Source organism: Coenobita brevimanus, chromosome 74 (genome assembly GCF_032717465.1).
Source record: "Coenobita brevimanus isolate Jiangsu-jjx chromosome 74, ASM3271746v2, whole genome shotgun sequence".
In the NCBI taxonomy this organism is placed as follows: domain Eukaryota; kingdom Metazoa; phylum Arthropoda; class Malacostraca; order Decapoda; family Coenobitidae; genus Coenobita; species Coenobita brevimanus.
In genome coordinates, this window is record NC_137027.1 from 35,357,837 (window position 1) to 35,374,613 (window position 16,777).

Below are 16,777 nucleotides of genomic sequence, written 5' to 3' on the forward strand. Positions count from 1 at the left end.
TCGGATATTCCTTGAGAAACCAGTACTATGAGTGCAGCTTTGTTTTGTTTTTCACTTCACCTTCCACAGAATGCCCTCGGTTCTTAAAGAAGGTCAGTGATATAATTTGCACAAAAAACGTCAGTTCTCTGTAGACCTGGGAGAGTGAGGCAAGCCTATATGCAAGCGAATCTGCTCAGGTTAAATAACGATGGTAAAAATACAGGGTGATCCATATGTTAAGTTTTTCAATTCTCGTGTGTTGCGGTCTGTTTAGTTATCGCGTTTCCCGTGTCTATCCCTCCATTTCTGCTTCCCATAACATTGTTCCTGTTTTACCGAGTATGTTTAATTTATTTTATTGGTTTTGTAGGTCCACTGATTGCATTGTTGATTAATAACGTCACCAAGCGGTTGATATGTTTGTGCTCATTACGTTAGTAGTCAAAGCCATCTCCACAACACACTAGATCGAGGTGACCAATGTAGTGTGGCTCAATATTGTACCCACAAGACTAAATGTAAAATTACCTCTATGCACTGTAGTATGGAAGAGCGTCTTTCATAAGATAAAGGCGATTTAACAAACAACATGGAGATCAAGGCAGGGCTAAAAAAAATCTGGCCGAGTACCCAATCACCTCCCCCTCCCCTCCTACTCCCTATATCCTTTGCTAGTTGCCGAGGTGTCTGTTCTGTAAACATTCAAGCTGTTTAATATCCCGTGTCACTGAATTCTTAACTGGCTTTAAAGACTGATATATGAAAGAGTTTCAGGTACGGTCGGATGATGGACGTAAGATTATGAAGCGCTTACATAACGTGGAGGACCATAAGCTTTCGTACCGTATTCAGTATTTATTCTGAAGCATTACCTGACCATCTGTTCTCCGTGATGTGACCTACGGAGCTAAGGGTAATAGGAAAACTAGTAAGTTGCAGGGAGATCAAGTCTCGTAATGCAAACACACATCGACTCTCACAGGTGTAAAAAGATGACATTCGGTGCCTTGAACACTATGCAGACATGAGAACAATACTGCTGTATTAACAGCATCTCTAGTCAACACAAATAACAAATAACCGTACTTTTAGGTTATTCTCAACGTATATTATTGTATGTACCATGCTGTGTAACAGAATATTATGATTATCCCAAACCAACTTGATACGGGTGATATCTTTGTTCTGAACGCCGAGCTCGACATAGGCTACGATGTTTCAAATTTCAATCAGAATTACCAATTCTCAGCATGTTGGGTGCTATGGTGGGCTGCTAACATATCATTAACATTCAACTTCTCCATATGTTACATTTTACATTTTACCATTTCCGTACCCATATCCGTATGTTGCAAGACAGTAATATGATATTTTTCAAAGAGAGTGCATGCATTTAGAGGTCGTAACACATCTCTGAACTTGCAGCACAGCTAATGCTAAATTAGTTACAATGCCAATCACATGTAGGGTACTATGCATTTATTACCAAAGAGTTATAAATATAGCCTCTTACTTTTCCATCCTCTACCTATGGTCAGTGTTTGTCGGTACAGTTCTGAAACACCCATATAGACCACCCAGTATCCCTCGACTGTTTGGCTCCCCACAGGACTTCACCGGGGCAGTGGTGTGTTTGGTGCCCTAGTGGTGCGGGAGGCGGAGGACCCCCACCTAGGCCTGTACGACACCGACCTGCCCGAGCATGTACTGGTGTTGTCAGACTGGATACACAATGCCATTTCCTCGGAGTTCAGTGCCCACAATCACTACACCACCAGTGCCATCCCTGCCAACATACTCGTCAATGGCAAAGGCAGGAATTGGGGTGCAGTAAGTATTTAGTTCTCGGCTTAACTAGTTTTAGTAACCGTGAATGTATCCTGAGTACTTATCGGCAATATTCATACTCTACTCCTTTCACCTTAGCTTGGCCCAGATTTGTGTCCTTTTGCAGCATACTTCACGTAGCTCATTGGCAGAATCAGACAAAACTGCGGCTCTACGTCTTTTTCATAACACCTCTTCATGACTAGCATCATAATTTAGTGTCAGTCAGTTGCTACAACTCAGTATTCATGTCGTGTTAGTCTATTGCTACAGCTCAGTATGCATGGGGAAGAGATGGCAGTTTTATGCCAAGTTAGAGTGAAAGATACAAACCTTGGGCAGGCATGGTACTTGTTTATCACTTTATATATAAGGAGGTCCGAATATAGCTCTCCACAAGTGACCCACCTGGCGCTATTTTGTGCATTGAGGGAACGGCTCAGTCTGCTGGTGTGGGCGGGGGTGTGGAAGTGGGAATATGAAGTGGAAAATGATGCAGTATTGTCAACAATAACGCTAACAGGGCCGTCTCCACAAAACACGAGAAATCACCTGCCTGAGGACAAGAGCAACATTATATACAGACCGCAAATGAAGAATACCAGAGTTAATCAGGGACAGATGACAGCTTAAATTTACACTGGCAATGTAAATGGTAATGGCCAACGAAAAAGTCTTCAGCTATTTAGATTCCAGCTGCCACGGGGAAGGAAAATGAGGGTAATTTACAAGTTAATAACATCAGTGCAATGACGTATGAGAGTTATTTACAATTAATCCCTTTAATCCAGTGACGTATGGGGGTTAATTATAAGTTAATCCCTTCAGTGCAATGACGTATGAGGGTTATTTACAAGTTAATCCCTTCAGATCAGTGTTGTAGTTTTCGTTTTCTTCCTGCTACGTCAGACTTTCATTTAGCTGAGAGAGAGAGAGAGAGAGAGAGAGAGATGAAGCTTCAAATGGTCTCTCCAAAGCTTAAGTAAACTCGTCTGAAGATAGCAAAAATAAAATAAAAATGACACAATCGAACTGAGAGAGTTAATTAATGAGAGAGCCCGGAACAAGGTAATAAAAGACGTGATAATTCCAGGTAGACGCTAGTGGGGTCATTGCTCTGCCCCTTGAGGTGGTGAGGGTGAGTCCTGGGTTCCGCCACAGACTGAGGCTTATACAGGGAGGCGTGTTCAACTGCCCCATGATATTCAGTATTGACGGCCACACCTTCACCATCATCGCTGTGGACGGTCACCCCATCATTCCCTACACCGCAAACTCTCTAGTTCTTTACTCAGGTTTGTTATGTTTGCCTATCATCATCATCATCATCATCATTATTACCTTATCATCATCATCATAATATCATGGGGTCCCTATAACTGTACTCATCATCATCATCATCATCATCATTATTCCCTTATCATCATCATCATCATCATCATCATCATCATCATCATCAACATCATCATCATCATTACCTTATCATCATCATCATCATAATATCATGGTGGTCCCTATTACTGTATTCATTTAAATCATCAGCATTACCCACAGTCTATCGCTATCGTCATCATCATTATCATTATCACCACCACCACCACCATCAGCAGCAGCATTGTTATCATGACCATCATATCGTTAACATCTACCACATGGGCAAGGTTGATGGCGAATATAAATGAATCTGATAAAGCTGCATGCGAGAGTAATGTGAAAATATCGTTGTTGTATTGAAAAAAGAAAACAAGAGAGAGAGAGAGAGAGAGAGAGAGAGAGATAATGGGCGTTTGTTCTCACTTCTCTTGATGGCCAAGTGTAGTCAGACTGGAGGGTCGATGTGATCAGTAACCAAGGAGATTCATTCCTAGCTCATAAGGCTTACTGATTTTCATACAGCCACGATTAAATATGCAAGTTGTGAGCATTACACAGTTTCCTAAGGTGTAAATACGTTGGTTTTAATGGCGATGTATGTCAGAGTAAGGTGTTAGGTTGCAAGGAAGAATAAATGTATGGCTGCAATGATATGCACTGTATTGCAGGTGAGAGGTTCGACGTGGTTGTGGAGGCAAATCAGGAACCAGATAACTACTGGATCAGACTCAACGGACTTATCGCCTGTGGGTGAGTCTCGATGCAGTCAGAAAGAAGGGTGTGCATGGAAAAAGTGAAATACCGATATGAGAGTTCTATGTATTGACGCATCACGGTTTCTGTGTAAAGACGCATCACGGTTTCTTCAGCATACAGCTCGTCAACACACATCGGTCCCTTATGTTTGTTTCCTTTTTTCTACTTTGTCTGTAAACGGGATATCACCAAAAACTTAGCCGACTGATCTACTGCACCCACGTGACACTCGGGGCATGCCATTCATTTACTCTCTTGACAAATTATGTAAAAGAGAATTAACCAGCAGCACAGAAGCATACCAATCTTCTCCCTGACAGATCAGATCAAAGGGAATCAATTATGAGTACAGATATTTACCTATCCTCTCTCCTACTGTTCCACTGCTTCTACAGGACACTTAAAGAATAAGAGTCACCTTTCCTTCCGACACACCTTATAAAAGGGAAATACCAGTCCTATCCCCGACACATCATATCAAAGAGGATCAACCATGGGCACAGGCACATACCAATCATCTGTCAATTTAGGAATATTAGCTAGCAGTGGAACGTGAGAGGCAGAAGAGGTGAATAATGGTTGAACTGTTGTCTCAAACTATATACAATCATCAAAAACAAAAGAAGGCTTGGGATTAGTGCTTATCGACCACACATAGGTCATTAAGCCAGGCAATCAATTTTGCTCACTGAACCACATTATGAAAACATTTTTAAAACTTAGTATCAAATTGAAGCTGGACATACCATGGTCCTCTTATACTGGATCTGTGTCCTATCCTGTCCTGTACTTTCAAAATAACCAGGACACGGCACTGATTTGACAGGTAGTGGCGTTCATTAACCTGTCTCGCATAAGTAGGTGATTAAGAATGTAACAAGAATCCCAACACCATTCTTTCCTGACCGTGATAACCTTTTAAAATGAGCACACTAAAATATGTCTAGCTGCATTAACTAAAATTCCAAACAACACCTTGCTCTTGTGTAAAAGCACATTCGTCCAAGTGTCAAAGCAAATTCGTTTAGCGTCAAATCAGTCACTTGATGTCAGAGTATATTTGTCCATCTCACACACCTTCTCTCTCTCTCTCTCTCTCTCTCTCCCTCTCTCTCTCTCTCTCTCTCTCTCTCTCTCTCACAGAACGACGGAGGCAGTGCAAGGTGTCATACTGAGGTACGAAGGGGCCCCTGAAGAAGAACCCAGCTCCACCCTAGCCTATGACCCCAACTACCCACCAGGAATTGTGAGTCAACCCATCCATTCATTGTGAAGGCGTCATCATAATAATCATCACCATTATCATCATCATCATCATCATCATTATCATCATTATCATCATCTTTGCTTCATCCCCATCATCATCATCATCATCATCATCATCATCATCATCATTGCTCATTCCCATCACCAGCTTAATCACCATCACTTGATCTGAAACTTTTAAGCACAGGATACAAGAGTGTAAAAAGCAAAAATGAGATGAGGGTTGAGGCGATAAGTACTTAAGATATCTGGTGCTTCATATGGTTAGGTTTACAATAGATACTGAAGCCAGTAATACGTGAAACCTTCATGCTTGCTGAGTTATTCATGTTTCCAAACCATTCAGTTCGAGAGTGCCTCTTCCCATGTGGATATACTAATTGGAGGTAGTAAGAAGAAAAAAAAAAAACTTTGTGCCCAGTTTGGTTAAAATCTGAGTAAACTGTTCGAGTTACTCTATTGACACACACACACACACACACACACACACACACACACACACACACACACACACACACACACACACACAAACACACACACACACATCTCTGGAAACATAATACCCTCTCCGACTCCCCAAGTGCAGGTGTTAAAAAAAGAAAGAAAAAAGCATCCATATATCACACCTTTTGTCGCTTAGAGGCCCAAGCCAAGGAAATATAGGGAAAATATGATAAACTTACCTCTACTGCTGACATTCCATAATCAAAGAACCTTCAATCACCTCACTGGTTATTAAGCCTTTGTATGACCTTCCCTGCATCTGGGGCGCTTGAGAACTACTAGACAGTGTGTTGTTCCTTAGAGATATCTCGCTTCTGCCGACTATAAGGTATTTTGTCCCCATTTCAGGTGGTAAACCCGCTCAATTCGGCAGGCGGCACGGAGGAGATGGTGAGCATGGTAGACCTCACATCCTTGGAGTCCAGCTTACTCGCAGACCAGGTACTCACAGAATGGCTTGTCCTTCAGTGACGTGAGATTTTTTCAACTGTTATCCTTTCATATGCGTGTATACGTTCGCACCCTGTTAGTTCTGTTAGTTTTACCGATGACATACACAGACTCTGGCACAAGCGAACAAAGACACGACAATACTTCGGCATATACATTACTTCTCTGTTTATATAGAACTCCCTTCCTATTCGTTCCTCGCCAGCACATGGAAGGGTTAATTCTGTTTATTACTTTCCATCCGAGTATTAGGACTGTTTCCACAGTAGACCTTATATAGATTGATACAGGTGTAGAGCACTGATACAACTTCTACGCTTTTTATTGAGCCACTCATATGCTGTCAAAACTCTAGTACCTAAATAAAGTGAATATCAGAGTGAAGAGCAAAAAAATTATTCACGACACCAATTCACAGCTACTGAGAGTTGAACAGACTTGAGACCTCTTTGTGGTTGGTAAAAAGATTCCGTATAGTGATCGTTACCAAGAAAAGGTAATATTTTGTACTGCAATTTTTTTTTTATACGTAGTCTTTAACCACAGCCTTATTGATGTTGCTGTTCGTTGGTTCTGAGCGACTTTTCATGTTAATTTTTGATATTATTCTATATTATTAATGTTACCTGTATGTAAGGAGAAAATATCAAGCAAGAGAGCAGAGCTTATAAAAATACATGCTACCGAATGATAATAAAGTGTGATTATAAATGAATAAAATAAATAAAATAGTATCTGGGGAGGAGGTATAAAGGAAGCTCCCTGGACAATAAAAATTCGTCCCTTTCTTAACCGTACAGATTGCCCAGGATCCTTAACCCACTCATTCCAGCTATACCCTTTTCACCTTAACCTGACCCAGACTTTCATTCGTTTGTAGTTGATTTCATGTAGCAGCTGAGTGACAGAAAAAGACAGTACTCTAGCTCCACATCCTTTCCATCGCACTTCTTTGTGACCAGCATCATATTTTAGTGTTTATCTGGTTACAACTCTGCAGACAAGATAGAGAGATGGCAGTTTTAGGTCAAATTAAAGTAAAATAGGATAGTTTAGTTATTTTTCCATACTGTTTTATTCCTTTTAAAACAGACTTTTTTAGCTTCAGCTATTCGAGGTATTTTTCCTTAATTTCCTGTCTACCATGGTCCATTTATCTTAACCTGGGCCAGATTTTTGTCTATTTGGAGATTATTCCACGTAGCTCAGTGGTTGAAAAAGACAAGTGCTACGACTCTACATCTCCATAGCACTTCTTCGTGACTAGCATCCAATTATAGCGCTAGTTTATATTAGTAACTCAGCATACGAGATGGTGAGAGGGTAATTCTCAGTCAAGTTAAAGTAAAACGAATGTAGGTGACTTTCTTAATTTGAATGTGGATGTGATAGGAAGCATTAGGAGAAACACACTGAGGTGGTTTGGCCATGTGGAGAGGATGGAGAGTGAGAGACTGACGAGGAGAGTGTATGTGAGTGAGGTGGAGGGGGAGAGAGAGAGGGGAAGGCCAAGGATGAGATGGAGGGATGGAGTGGAGAGGCATATGAGAGAGGGGAGTGCGAACTGGAAGCAGGGCAGTGAAATGGCAGGGGGACAGGGGGACGTGGAGGCGATTTGTTTGTGGCCACCCAGTATAAGGGATTAAGGCGTCTGGCAATAGATAGATAGATAGAATGACACCATCTAATAAGTATAGGATTGTAAGAAATAAGACGGAGCAACTGGAGAGTGCAAAACCCGTGCCCATCAACTAATCTAAGGACAGAACGCTTTGCCCTGTGATCTTGTTCTTTGACTGATTGCTCTCCAATTCGATTAACCTCATCCTTGCATTACCCTGAACCCTTCCAAAGTCTATCTATCTATCTATCTATTGCCAGACGCCTCAATCCCGTTTGGGGTGGCCACAAACAAATCGCCTCCAAGTCGCCCTGTCCCCCGTCATTTCACTGCCCTGCTCCCAACCCACACCTCCCTCTCTCATATACCTCTCCACCCCATTCCTCCATCTCATCCTCGGCCTCCCCCTCCCTCTTCCCCCCTCCACCTCACTCACATACACTCTCTTCTTCAGTCTTTCACCCTCCATCCTCTCCACATGGCCAAACCACCTCAGTGTGTTCCTCATAACGCTTCCTATCACATCCACATCAACACCACAACGCTCCTTTATATCCTCATTTGTCAGCCTGTCTCTCCATGTGACTCCACAGGCTCCTCTTAAATAACTCATTTCCACTGCTCTCACTCTTGACTTGTGTCCTTCCAACAACGTCCAAGCTTCACTTCCTTATCTTAGAGTTGGTATCACAATACTCTCATGTAGTAACTTTTTCACTTCCATGCTCACTTCCCTGTTTCTAATCACTGCTTTCAAAGAATCAGCAACCTTTCTTCCCTGCTGTACCCTTTCAAGCACTTCACCCTCCAAACCTTCATCCTTACCCATCACACTACCCAAGTACTTAAACGTACTCACATTTTCCAATTCCTCACCATCCAACCTCGCTGTACATTCACTGACTTCACCTCTCTCAAAGACCATCACTTTACTCTTCCCTACATTCACCTTTAGATTCCGTTTCTTACACACTCTCTCAAACTCATCCACCAAGCCTTGCAGCTCCCTTTCGTCTTCACTCAACAGCACAGTATCATCTGCAAACAACAGTACAGGGAGTTTCCAAACACTATCCTCTTTCACCAGGGCCACTCCAACATCCACTACCCTACCTTGTATCTCTTTTATTACCCCATCCATGTACAGATTGAACAACCATAGAGACATGACACATCCCTGTTTCAACTCAACTTTCAAAGAGAAAAATTCACTTAGTTCACCATCCACACGCACTGCAGCCTTCGCACCATCGTACATACTCTTCACAGCATTCAACAACTTCCCATCTACTCCATATATTCTTAACACTTTCCACAATCCTAGTCTATCCACCCTGTCATATGCTTTCTCCAAATCCATGAAAGCCGCATACAACTTCTTTCCCTTCTCTAGAAACTTTTCCACTAAAGATCTAAGAATGAATATCTGATCTACACAACCTCTTCCCTTCCTAAAGCCTCCCTGTTCTTCTCCAACTAATTTCTCTGTTCTTTCTCTAACTCTGTCAATAAGTATCCTACCATACACTTTTCCTATTATACTAAGAAGACAAATGCCCCTATGATTACCACACACTTCTTTTTCCCCTTTTCCTTTGTACAAGGGAATAATTATACCTGACTTCCAATCCTCCGGGATTCTACCTTCCTCCCAGGCCAATCTGCACATCTTCCACATCCATTCTACTACTATCTCTCCCCCATGCTTCAGCATTTCACCACACACTCCATCAATTCCTGGGGCTTTCCCCGATTTAACTTTCTTCATTGCTTCCTACTGATTCCTTCCTACTGATTCTATCCTACTGATTCCTTCCTGTCTTCTCACCTCCCTCCTTCTCCCAGCCATTTCCCATCCACTTACACTCGCATTACTTCCATCCTCTATGTTCAATAGTTCCTTAAAGTGTTCTCTCCATCTGCTCACTTTTTCTCCCCTCTCCACTAGTAATCTATCATTTTTATCTTTCACTCCACTGCTAACTTTACTTCCACCCTGTCTTACTCTTTTCACCTCTCTCCAGAACATTTTCTTACAGTCCCTCCACTTTACACTCAAATTCCTTCCAAATTCTTCATCCACTCTCTTCTTACTCTCTCTTACTAATCTTTTCACCTCTCTCTTTCTTTCTACATATAACTCTCTCTTCCGCCTCTCAACTTCTTCCACGCCCCTATTTCTCATCCATTCATTGTATGCTTTCTTCTTTTGTGCCACAGCCTGTCTCACCTCTTCAGTCCACCACGCTGTTCCTTGCACCCCCCTTCCGTCTTCTCTTCCTTCCACATACCACATCACATGCTGCACATATTTCTTCTGTAAATATCCTACACACACCTTCCACGTCTCCCATCTGCTCTAATTCATATTTGCCCAATCTTTCCTCCACTTCTCTTTTATACTCTGCCTTTTTCTCATCCTCTTGTAACCTTTCCACTCTCCCTGCAACTACTCCTTCCTCTCGTCTTTCCCTTCTTCTATTCCTCCATCTTACTTGAATTTTAATTCTGGCCACCACCAAGTAGTGGTCAGAAAGTCCACTCCCCCAACCTCTATACGCTCTTGCATCCATTACACATCTTACCATATGACCTTCACCATTAGCTTTTTACGTAACATTGATATTTAAGTGACTTTCAGTACTGATTTCCTGTATTCTTGCCTAACCCTGAACCCTTCCATAAAGTTTAGTCTAAATCGGATAAAAACTGTTAAAGCTGATATGGCCATGTGACCTTGACCTTTGACACATTGTTCTAAAAAATTAATGATCAGCCCCTTGGGTTACCCTGAACTCTTCCACAAAGTTAGCTTGAGTCAGATTAAGAGTTCTTTAGTTACAAACACATATACATACAGAGAGAGAGAGAGAGAGAGAGAGAGAGAGAGAGAGAGAGAGAGAGAGAGAGAGAGTATAACATCCTGGGAGTGAAAGGGTTAATGAATACTTCCCATTTCAGGTGGACAAGCAATTCTACCTTGCCTTGGACGTAAATGAAGTGAATAACAGCATCATGTTCAACCCGGATCTGTACCCTTTCAATGGAGGTGGGTTTGTGTGAGTGTGAGACATGTATAATTTCCCCTGGCAGCTGCTGTTCTCTCTCTCTCTCTCTCTCTCTCTCTCTCTAGTGAGTGTGAAAGGCATCTATAATTTCCCCTGCAGCTGGTGTTCTGTGTGTGTGTGTGTGTGTGTGTGTGTGTGTGTGTGTGTGTGTGTGTGTGTGTGTGTGTGTGAAAAGTGACACCTGGTTATAATCATTCTTGCTTCAGACGATTTTATTCAGCTTGGTTTAACGGCATTATATACTGAAAGGGTTAAGGCTTTATCTGACCCCCAGTTTGGACAATCTCCTCGAAATTATTAAAACTGCCTGACGAGAACAAGAAAAAAGTGACATCCTCGTGCCGAAGAGGTAAAAAAAAAAACTTAAAGGGCCTTGGAGCCTGAAGGACAAATGAAGCAACCACCATTTTTTTTTTTTTTTTTTTTTTTTTTTTTGAAGGTAAACTGTGTGGCTTAGGAGATTCTTATTTAAAGTTTTTTTTTTTTTTTTTTTTTTTCAAGAGCTAGGATAACTCCATAAAACTGCCGATTGATGTTCCACAGTGATTCTAATTCCCAGCCCAAATCACCACTCAACCCAAGCACCTGCTGGAAAGTGAGGGTGCAAGAACAACAATCCTGTCTTACTCCCGAACTTACAGGAAACCATCAGATGTTTCCCATCCACCTTTGACAGAGACATCAGTGCGTGAATACAGGCCAGCTATGTACCGGATAATCCTGCTGGAAACTCACAGACTCAGAAGAGTGCTTTCTGATTTTGCCAAATCAAATGTGTTTATGAGAGCAACACAGCACAGAATTAGTCGAAAATTTATAGGACAAGTGTAACCAGAGTGTATAGAATTCAGTAAATTCAATCTTGGGAACACAAAATAAGGTCTGGCTGTTTTACACGTGCATGCAACAACCACCTTTGCGTTTGAAATGAGTATAGAGAAGGTAGGAGAACACAGAAAGGGGTCTACTGTCAGTGCTTTTAGTCAGTTGAGTTTCATGTATGAAAAGTACGTGAGGTTTTGGGGACAAATGGTACTCAACTGAGAAGAAAGAAAATTAGAGGAAAGGCTACTAATGTTGCAGAAGCTGAGAAAAAGAACTTCAGACAATGGCCCAGGATATATTATATAACTGTAACTAAGAACATGGCTGAAGACTGGTATTTATGCCCCTCACCCTTACATGAAGACTCTGAGGCATGACCTGAAAGGTATTTTTAAATTTTTAACATTTAAGTTTGACGTGCATGTGAATGGCTGCAAACAGAAAAATTTTCCAGGAGAGTATGTTGGACTATTCTCCATGTTACTGACAAGGAAAAAGGTCAGGAAATGAAGATGGTCAGGAGTTAAGTCCTGGAAGGTAGTGAAGGGGTAAGGGGTAGCTCCAGCTTTCCTTATCACCAGCTTTTCACCCAGCCCTAGAGTGACGTCCTGTTCAACAGATGCTCCAGACTACTTCCTAACTTTATTCATTCTATCCTAACTTGGTCTAACCCACCCTATTTTACCTAAATCCAACCCAGCCCGACCTCAAGTGCCTAACCCCGCCTCACAGAAACATACCCAGTCCAACCCAGTGCACTCCCAACCCAATCCAACCACACCTAACTTAATCCACTCCAATCTACTTCAACCTAAACCAAATCCAAGCTCACCCAGGTCACAAATTCAACCTACTGTCGACCACTCTGACCTAACCCAGCCTAATCAGACCCATCCTAACACATCTTACGTTGACAGTGTCGTCGGAGTGGCAGACTATGACCCCGCAGCTGAATGACATTACGTTCAAGGTCCCCGCGTCACCACCCCTGTCACAACCAGAGGCGCCTCAGCCCACCGTCTGTCTCTATGGCCAGGTAGTTACACATATAGACAGTTTATACATACACTCACACACTTATGCTCACAATCACACCTCCACTATTCATCATCATCATTTTCGGTTTTACGTCTGCTTTCCATGTACGAGTAGCGCTGGTCTGATGGCGTCACCTGATAGAGCTCTTCCATCTTACCCTACTCCCGCCAGCTCTCTGTTAACACCTGTAGATCTTAGGTTAACACACACCACCTCCTCTCATGTCTCCCCAGGTCTACATACTCCCCCTCATCCATATTCACGATATGTCCAGTTCATCTCAGTGTCGTTCTTACTTCCATCCTGGTACTTTCTACTCCCAGTCGTCTTCTCTGTTCTTCTAAGGATACCCCCTCATCCAGCTTTGCAATATAAATTTATCGGATCATTTTCATGTAATTTCGTTCTAGTCCTTCTATAGCCCCCTCTTTTTCACTCTGTGTATCACTGCCTTACAGTATGACAGACCTAACAAAGGTGTACCCGAGGACTTTTCCGCGTTAAACAGCTGACGACGAATCTGAAGCAGAAGGTGAGACTTGTGGCGTGAAAGCATCTGCCATAGAATCAATTCTCCGGTAACTATGTTTGTGGAGGCGGGTGTGTGTGTGTCTGTGGGAGAGTATGGGGGAGGGTAAGAGGTATGTAAGCGCCGGAATGGTGTGACTGCTTTAATTGCCTTAGAATAATAGCGGTTGATGATGAAAAATTTGCCTAACTGGGCTTCCAGATGTTCATTTGGCTTACAGACCCTTGAATACAAGTTTATATGTCAACCATGAGCGTAAAAACGAAGCTCAATGTAGTTCTTTGCCTTCCCGTAATGCCTGCCGTCTCCCTCTCTCGTCCTTGTCGACGAGGCAGAGTGAAACAGTATAAACCACATTATGGAGCACAGCAGAGCTCATGCCACACTAAGACTCAAACACAGCATCAACGGTGAAGGAAACGAATGAGACACCGCCATAAGGGCAGCTGCTTTCCTACAGTCGACAGGTCTCGTTCATGCAGATCGGGGTTGAACAGCACCTGCAACAATAACAAATTCATTTATACTCGCTCACTAATTCGCCCTCATCAAACCTTAGGAAGACTACCTCACCATAACAGAGTAAGCCTACCAGCTGACCACTCTTCCTCATTCCTCATCCCCCTCCCCGTAAGTTTCGTCCATCATTCCCTCTCTCAAATCCCTCCCTTTTACCTGTCCCTTCTCTCACCTCCTCCTCCTTCTCCTTCCCTCGATGCAGGACCCGCCGTGTGAAGGAGATTTCTGTTCATGCACCTACGTTGTTGAGGTGGAGCTGGGTGAGACAGTGGAGTTTGTTCTCATTGATGAGGGTGAATTGGTGACTAGCAATCACCCCTTCCACCTCCACGGCCACAACTTCCATGTCGTCGCTATGGACAAGCTTGGCAGGTCAGTCAAAAACGTATTTGCAGGTAAGTGAGTTTTTAAAAACATTTATATATAAATCACTGATCAGAGCACATTTGGCAGGTGACTCAGTATCAAAAGCATAAACATACTAGCAAGTGCGTCAGTACAAAAAAAAAAAAAAAAAAAAAACATTCTCATCCACAATAAACAATCTGTTCCATTTATACCAGGGTTCCATGCTAGCCGGGAACAGACATTTATGTGGCCGCAATCCTATTTCCTTACATGCTGTCTCAGATGCTTGCGTTTTGTCGAGGTTCTCGCAATGACATTCACAAAGTCTCTCACTCGAAATCACCGTTACTCCAGCACAATAAATTTCCATCTGTTCAGTGGCCTACAAATCTCATTTGATTTTTGTCGTTTCTCCACATTTTGGGCTTTCGTCTTGTAGAACAGCTATTTTATTTTGAAGCCATCCCCATCAATAGAAAACTGTTATAAAAAATGATGTATGAAGGCGTAAATAGAAAAGGCAAAAATTCTGAGAGGGATGACCTCTTGTCAAGGCAGGTAAAAGGATGCAGCGGGGAACAATTGAAATATAGCAAAAACGTCGATATCACATAATAAACTACTGACGTACAAGGAAAAGTTGGTCTAAGCAATAAAATATGATCTCAACACAAGCTGTAATCTTGTAAGGAAAGATCTTTTGTTAAGGTCACCGCTCAGAAAATTCAAAACATCAATACCACCTGAGAAACCATCGACGTAGAATGGAAGCTGCTCCAAAACTGAAAAAGGAGACAAAACTCAAATATTTATCTGCTCTTGCATGGAATACACCATAATCCAAGTTGTTCCTATCATTCCCACCCTCTACCCCCGGCACTCAATGGAAAGTAAGAGAAATTTACTGAAAAATATGGAAAGACAGCACTGCCAGACCATCAAATAACCCTGAGCTATGTTCTAGGTGGGGCAGGAGACTTAATGTACCTCTTCCTTTCCTGTTTCTTTTGCATGTTGCGCCTCGGCACTCTCTTGCTTCGGAAATGTTTCAGTCTCAAAGTAAATAGGAACGGTAGCGTGCAAGAGGATAATGAAATGTGTGCAAAATATATCGCTTAGGAAGAGATGTTGTAAAATCTCTGTATCCCTTCTCTCTTTCCCGGTGCTACAGCTCCACGTCCAAGGAGGAGGTGGCCGCCCTGGACGCTGCTGGGGGTATCACGCGGAAGCTACAGGATGCTGTCAAGAAGGACACCGCCAATATTCCCGACGGAGGCTACACCATCGTCAGGTTCACCGCTGACAACCCAGGTATGCTATTATCATCATAATTATTCAGCAGTGTCATTTACAGCATCAATATCTTTGTGTATAATAAACTTCATTTTCATCATTAACAATCATCATGAGCATCATTATATCCCAGGTATTACGTATAGAAAATGTGAACAGGATGATTAATTAGTTTCAGTATATATATATATATATATATATATATATATATATATAAATATATATATATATATATATATATATATATATATAAAATCGTGTTTATTATATTTTACCACTGACATTTTCAGTATCAGGCATGTGATACAAATCGCACCAGCTTGTTATCATTTAATGTAATCTGCATCCGTGCAAGTCACCTGTTGTTACTATACAGTGCAATTTGCGTCCAACAAAATGACCCTTGTTTGGGGAGGGTGGGATGGGCGGGCTCTGCGGGTGGGAGGTGTTTGGGTGGGCCGAGAAATGGCTGAAAGCGGGGCGGAGGGGTTGGAGAAGGCTATGATGGGCCATGGAAGAAGTGAAAGTTCTCACTGAGCCAGGGAATGGAGGCTTTAAAACACACGACTCCTGTTGGACACATATTGCATCAAATGGTATAGATTAAAATATTTTGTTCATCATCGTCAGCTTCACCTTTGACAGTTGCTGTGATATTAAGAAACTATATATTGGTAGGTTGAGTGGGATGGAGAGGAAGTAGATTTTTCAGATGATTTTAAAATTGTCATTATTATTATTATTATTATTATTATTATTATTATTATTATTATTATTATTATTATGTTTTAAGCTTGGCCTAACATGGCCATGGTCCCAACCTGACTGCTGTTCAATGTCTGGTGAGCGTTAATGGCTAATGTCGCCAAACATTACAGAAGCAAAAGGCAAATTATACAGATATGTAAGGATAACAGATAAAAGCTGATGTATTCTATTTCACGGAGTTACATTAGCCTGTCAGCGGCATGAGAGTCCATCACCATCGTCAGGAAACTTAATCTCAATAATCCGGTTATGCATTATGTATTTTTTTGCTGCCTTCCACGGTGGCAGAATGGTAAGCATTGCTGGCTGCAATGCTGCTGGGCCAACAACATTAGGCTTCAGTTTTGGTGTCCATCCACCCTTTGTGGTTTGGTAGGTAAACTGAGTATGTAGGCTAACACCTAGGGGAAGTAACTCTGGTAACCTGGATAATGCAGTAGCCTTGTATACCTGGTTAATGGAAGAATAACTGCCACAGGAGGAGAGGAGCACCGCAGCTAAGCATCTTGGGGCGTCTGATACAACTTTTTGCTTTTCCTTTAGGTGAATTAATTTTCTCTTGCACAAAACAGACATCGTAATGGAGACGTGAGATGTAGCTTTTATGCA

At 42.1% G+C, this 16,777-nt stretch overlaps 1 protein-coding gene across 1 annotated transcript in view; it reads left to right on the forward strand.

Moving 5' to 3' along the window:
- LOC145407828 (multicopper oxidase 3-like) overlaps window positions 1-16,777 on the forward strand; it is a 39,392-nt gene that overhangs the window by 21,745 nt on the left and 870 nt on the right. The window contains exons 5-13 of the mRNA XM_080278684.1: window positions 1,592-1,812; window positions 2,903-3,104; window positions 3,852-3,933; window positions 5,083-5,185; window positions 6,058-6,150; window positions 10,742-10,829; window positions 12,591-12,712; window positions 13,962-14,131; window positions 15,279-15,418. Of these exons, the coding sequence (XP_080134810.1) occupies window positions 1,592-1,812; window positions 2,903-3,104; window positions 3,852-3,933; window positions 5,083-5,185; window positions 6,058-6,150; window positions 10,742-10,829; window positions 12,591-12,712; window positions 13,962-14,131; window positions 15,279-15,418 (1,221 nt within the window). The remainder of the gene's footprint in view (window positions 1-1,591; window positions 1,813-2,902; window positions 3,105-3,851; window positions 3,934-5,082; window positions 5,186-6,057; window positions 6,151-10,741; window positions 10,830-12,590; window positions 12,713-13,961; window positions 14,132-15,278; window positions 15,419-16,777) is intronic.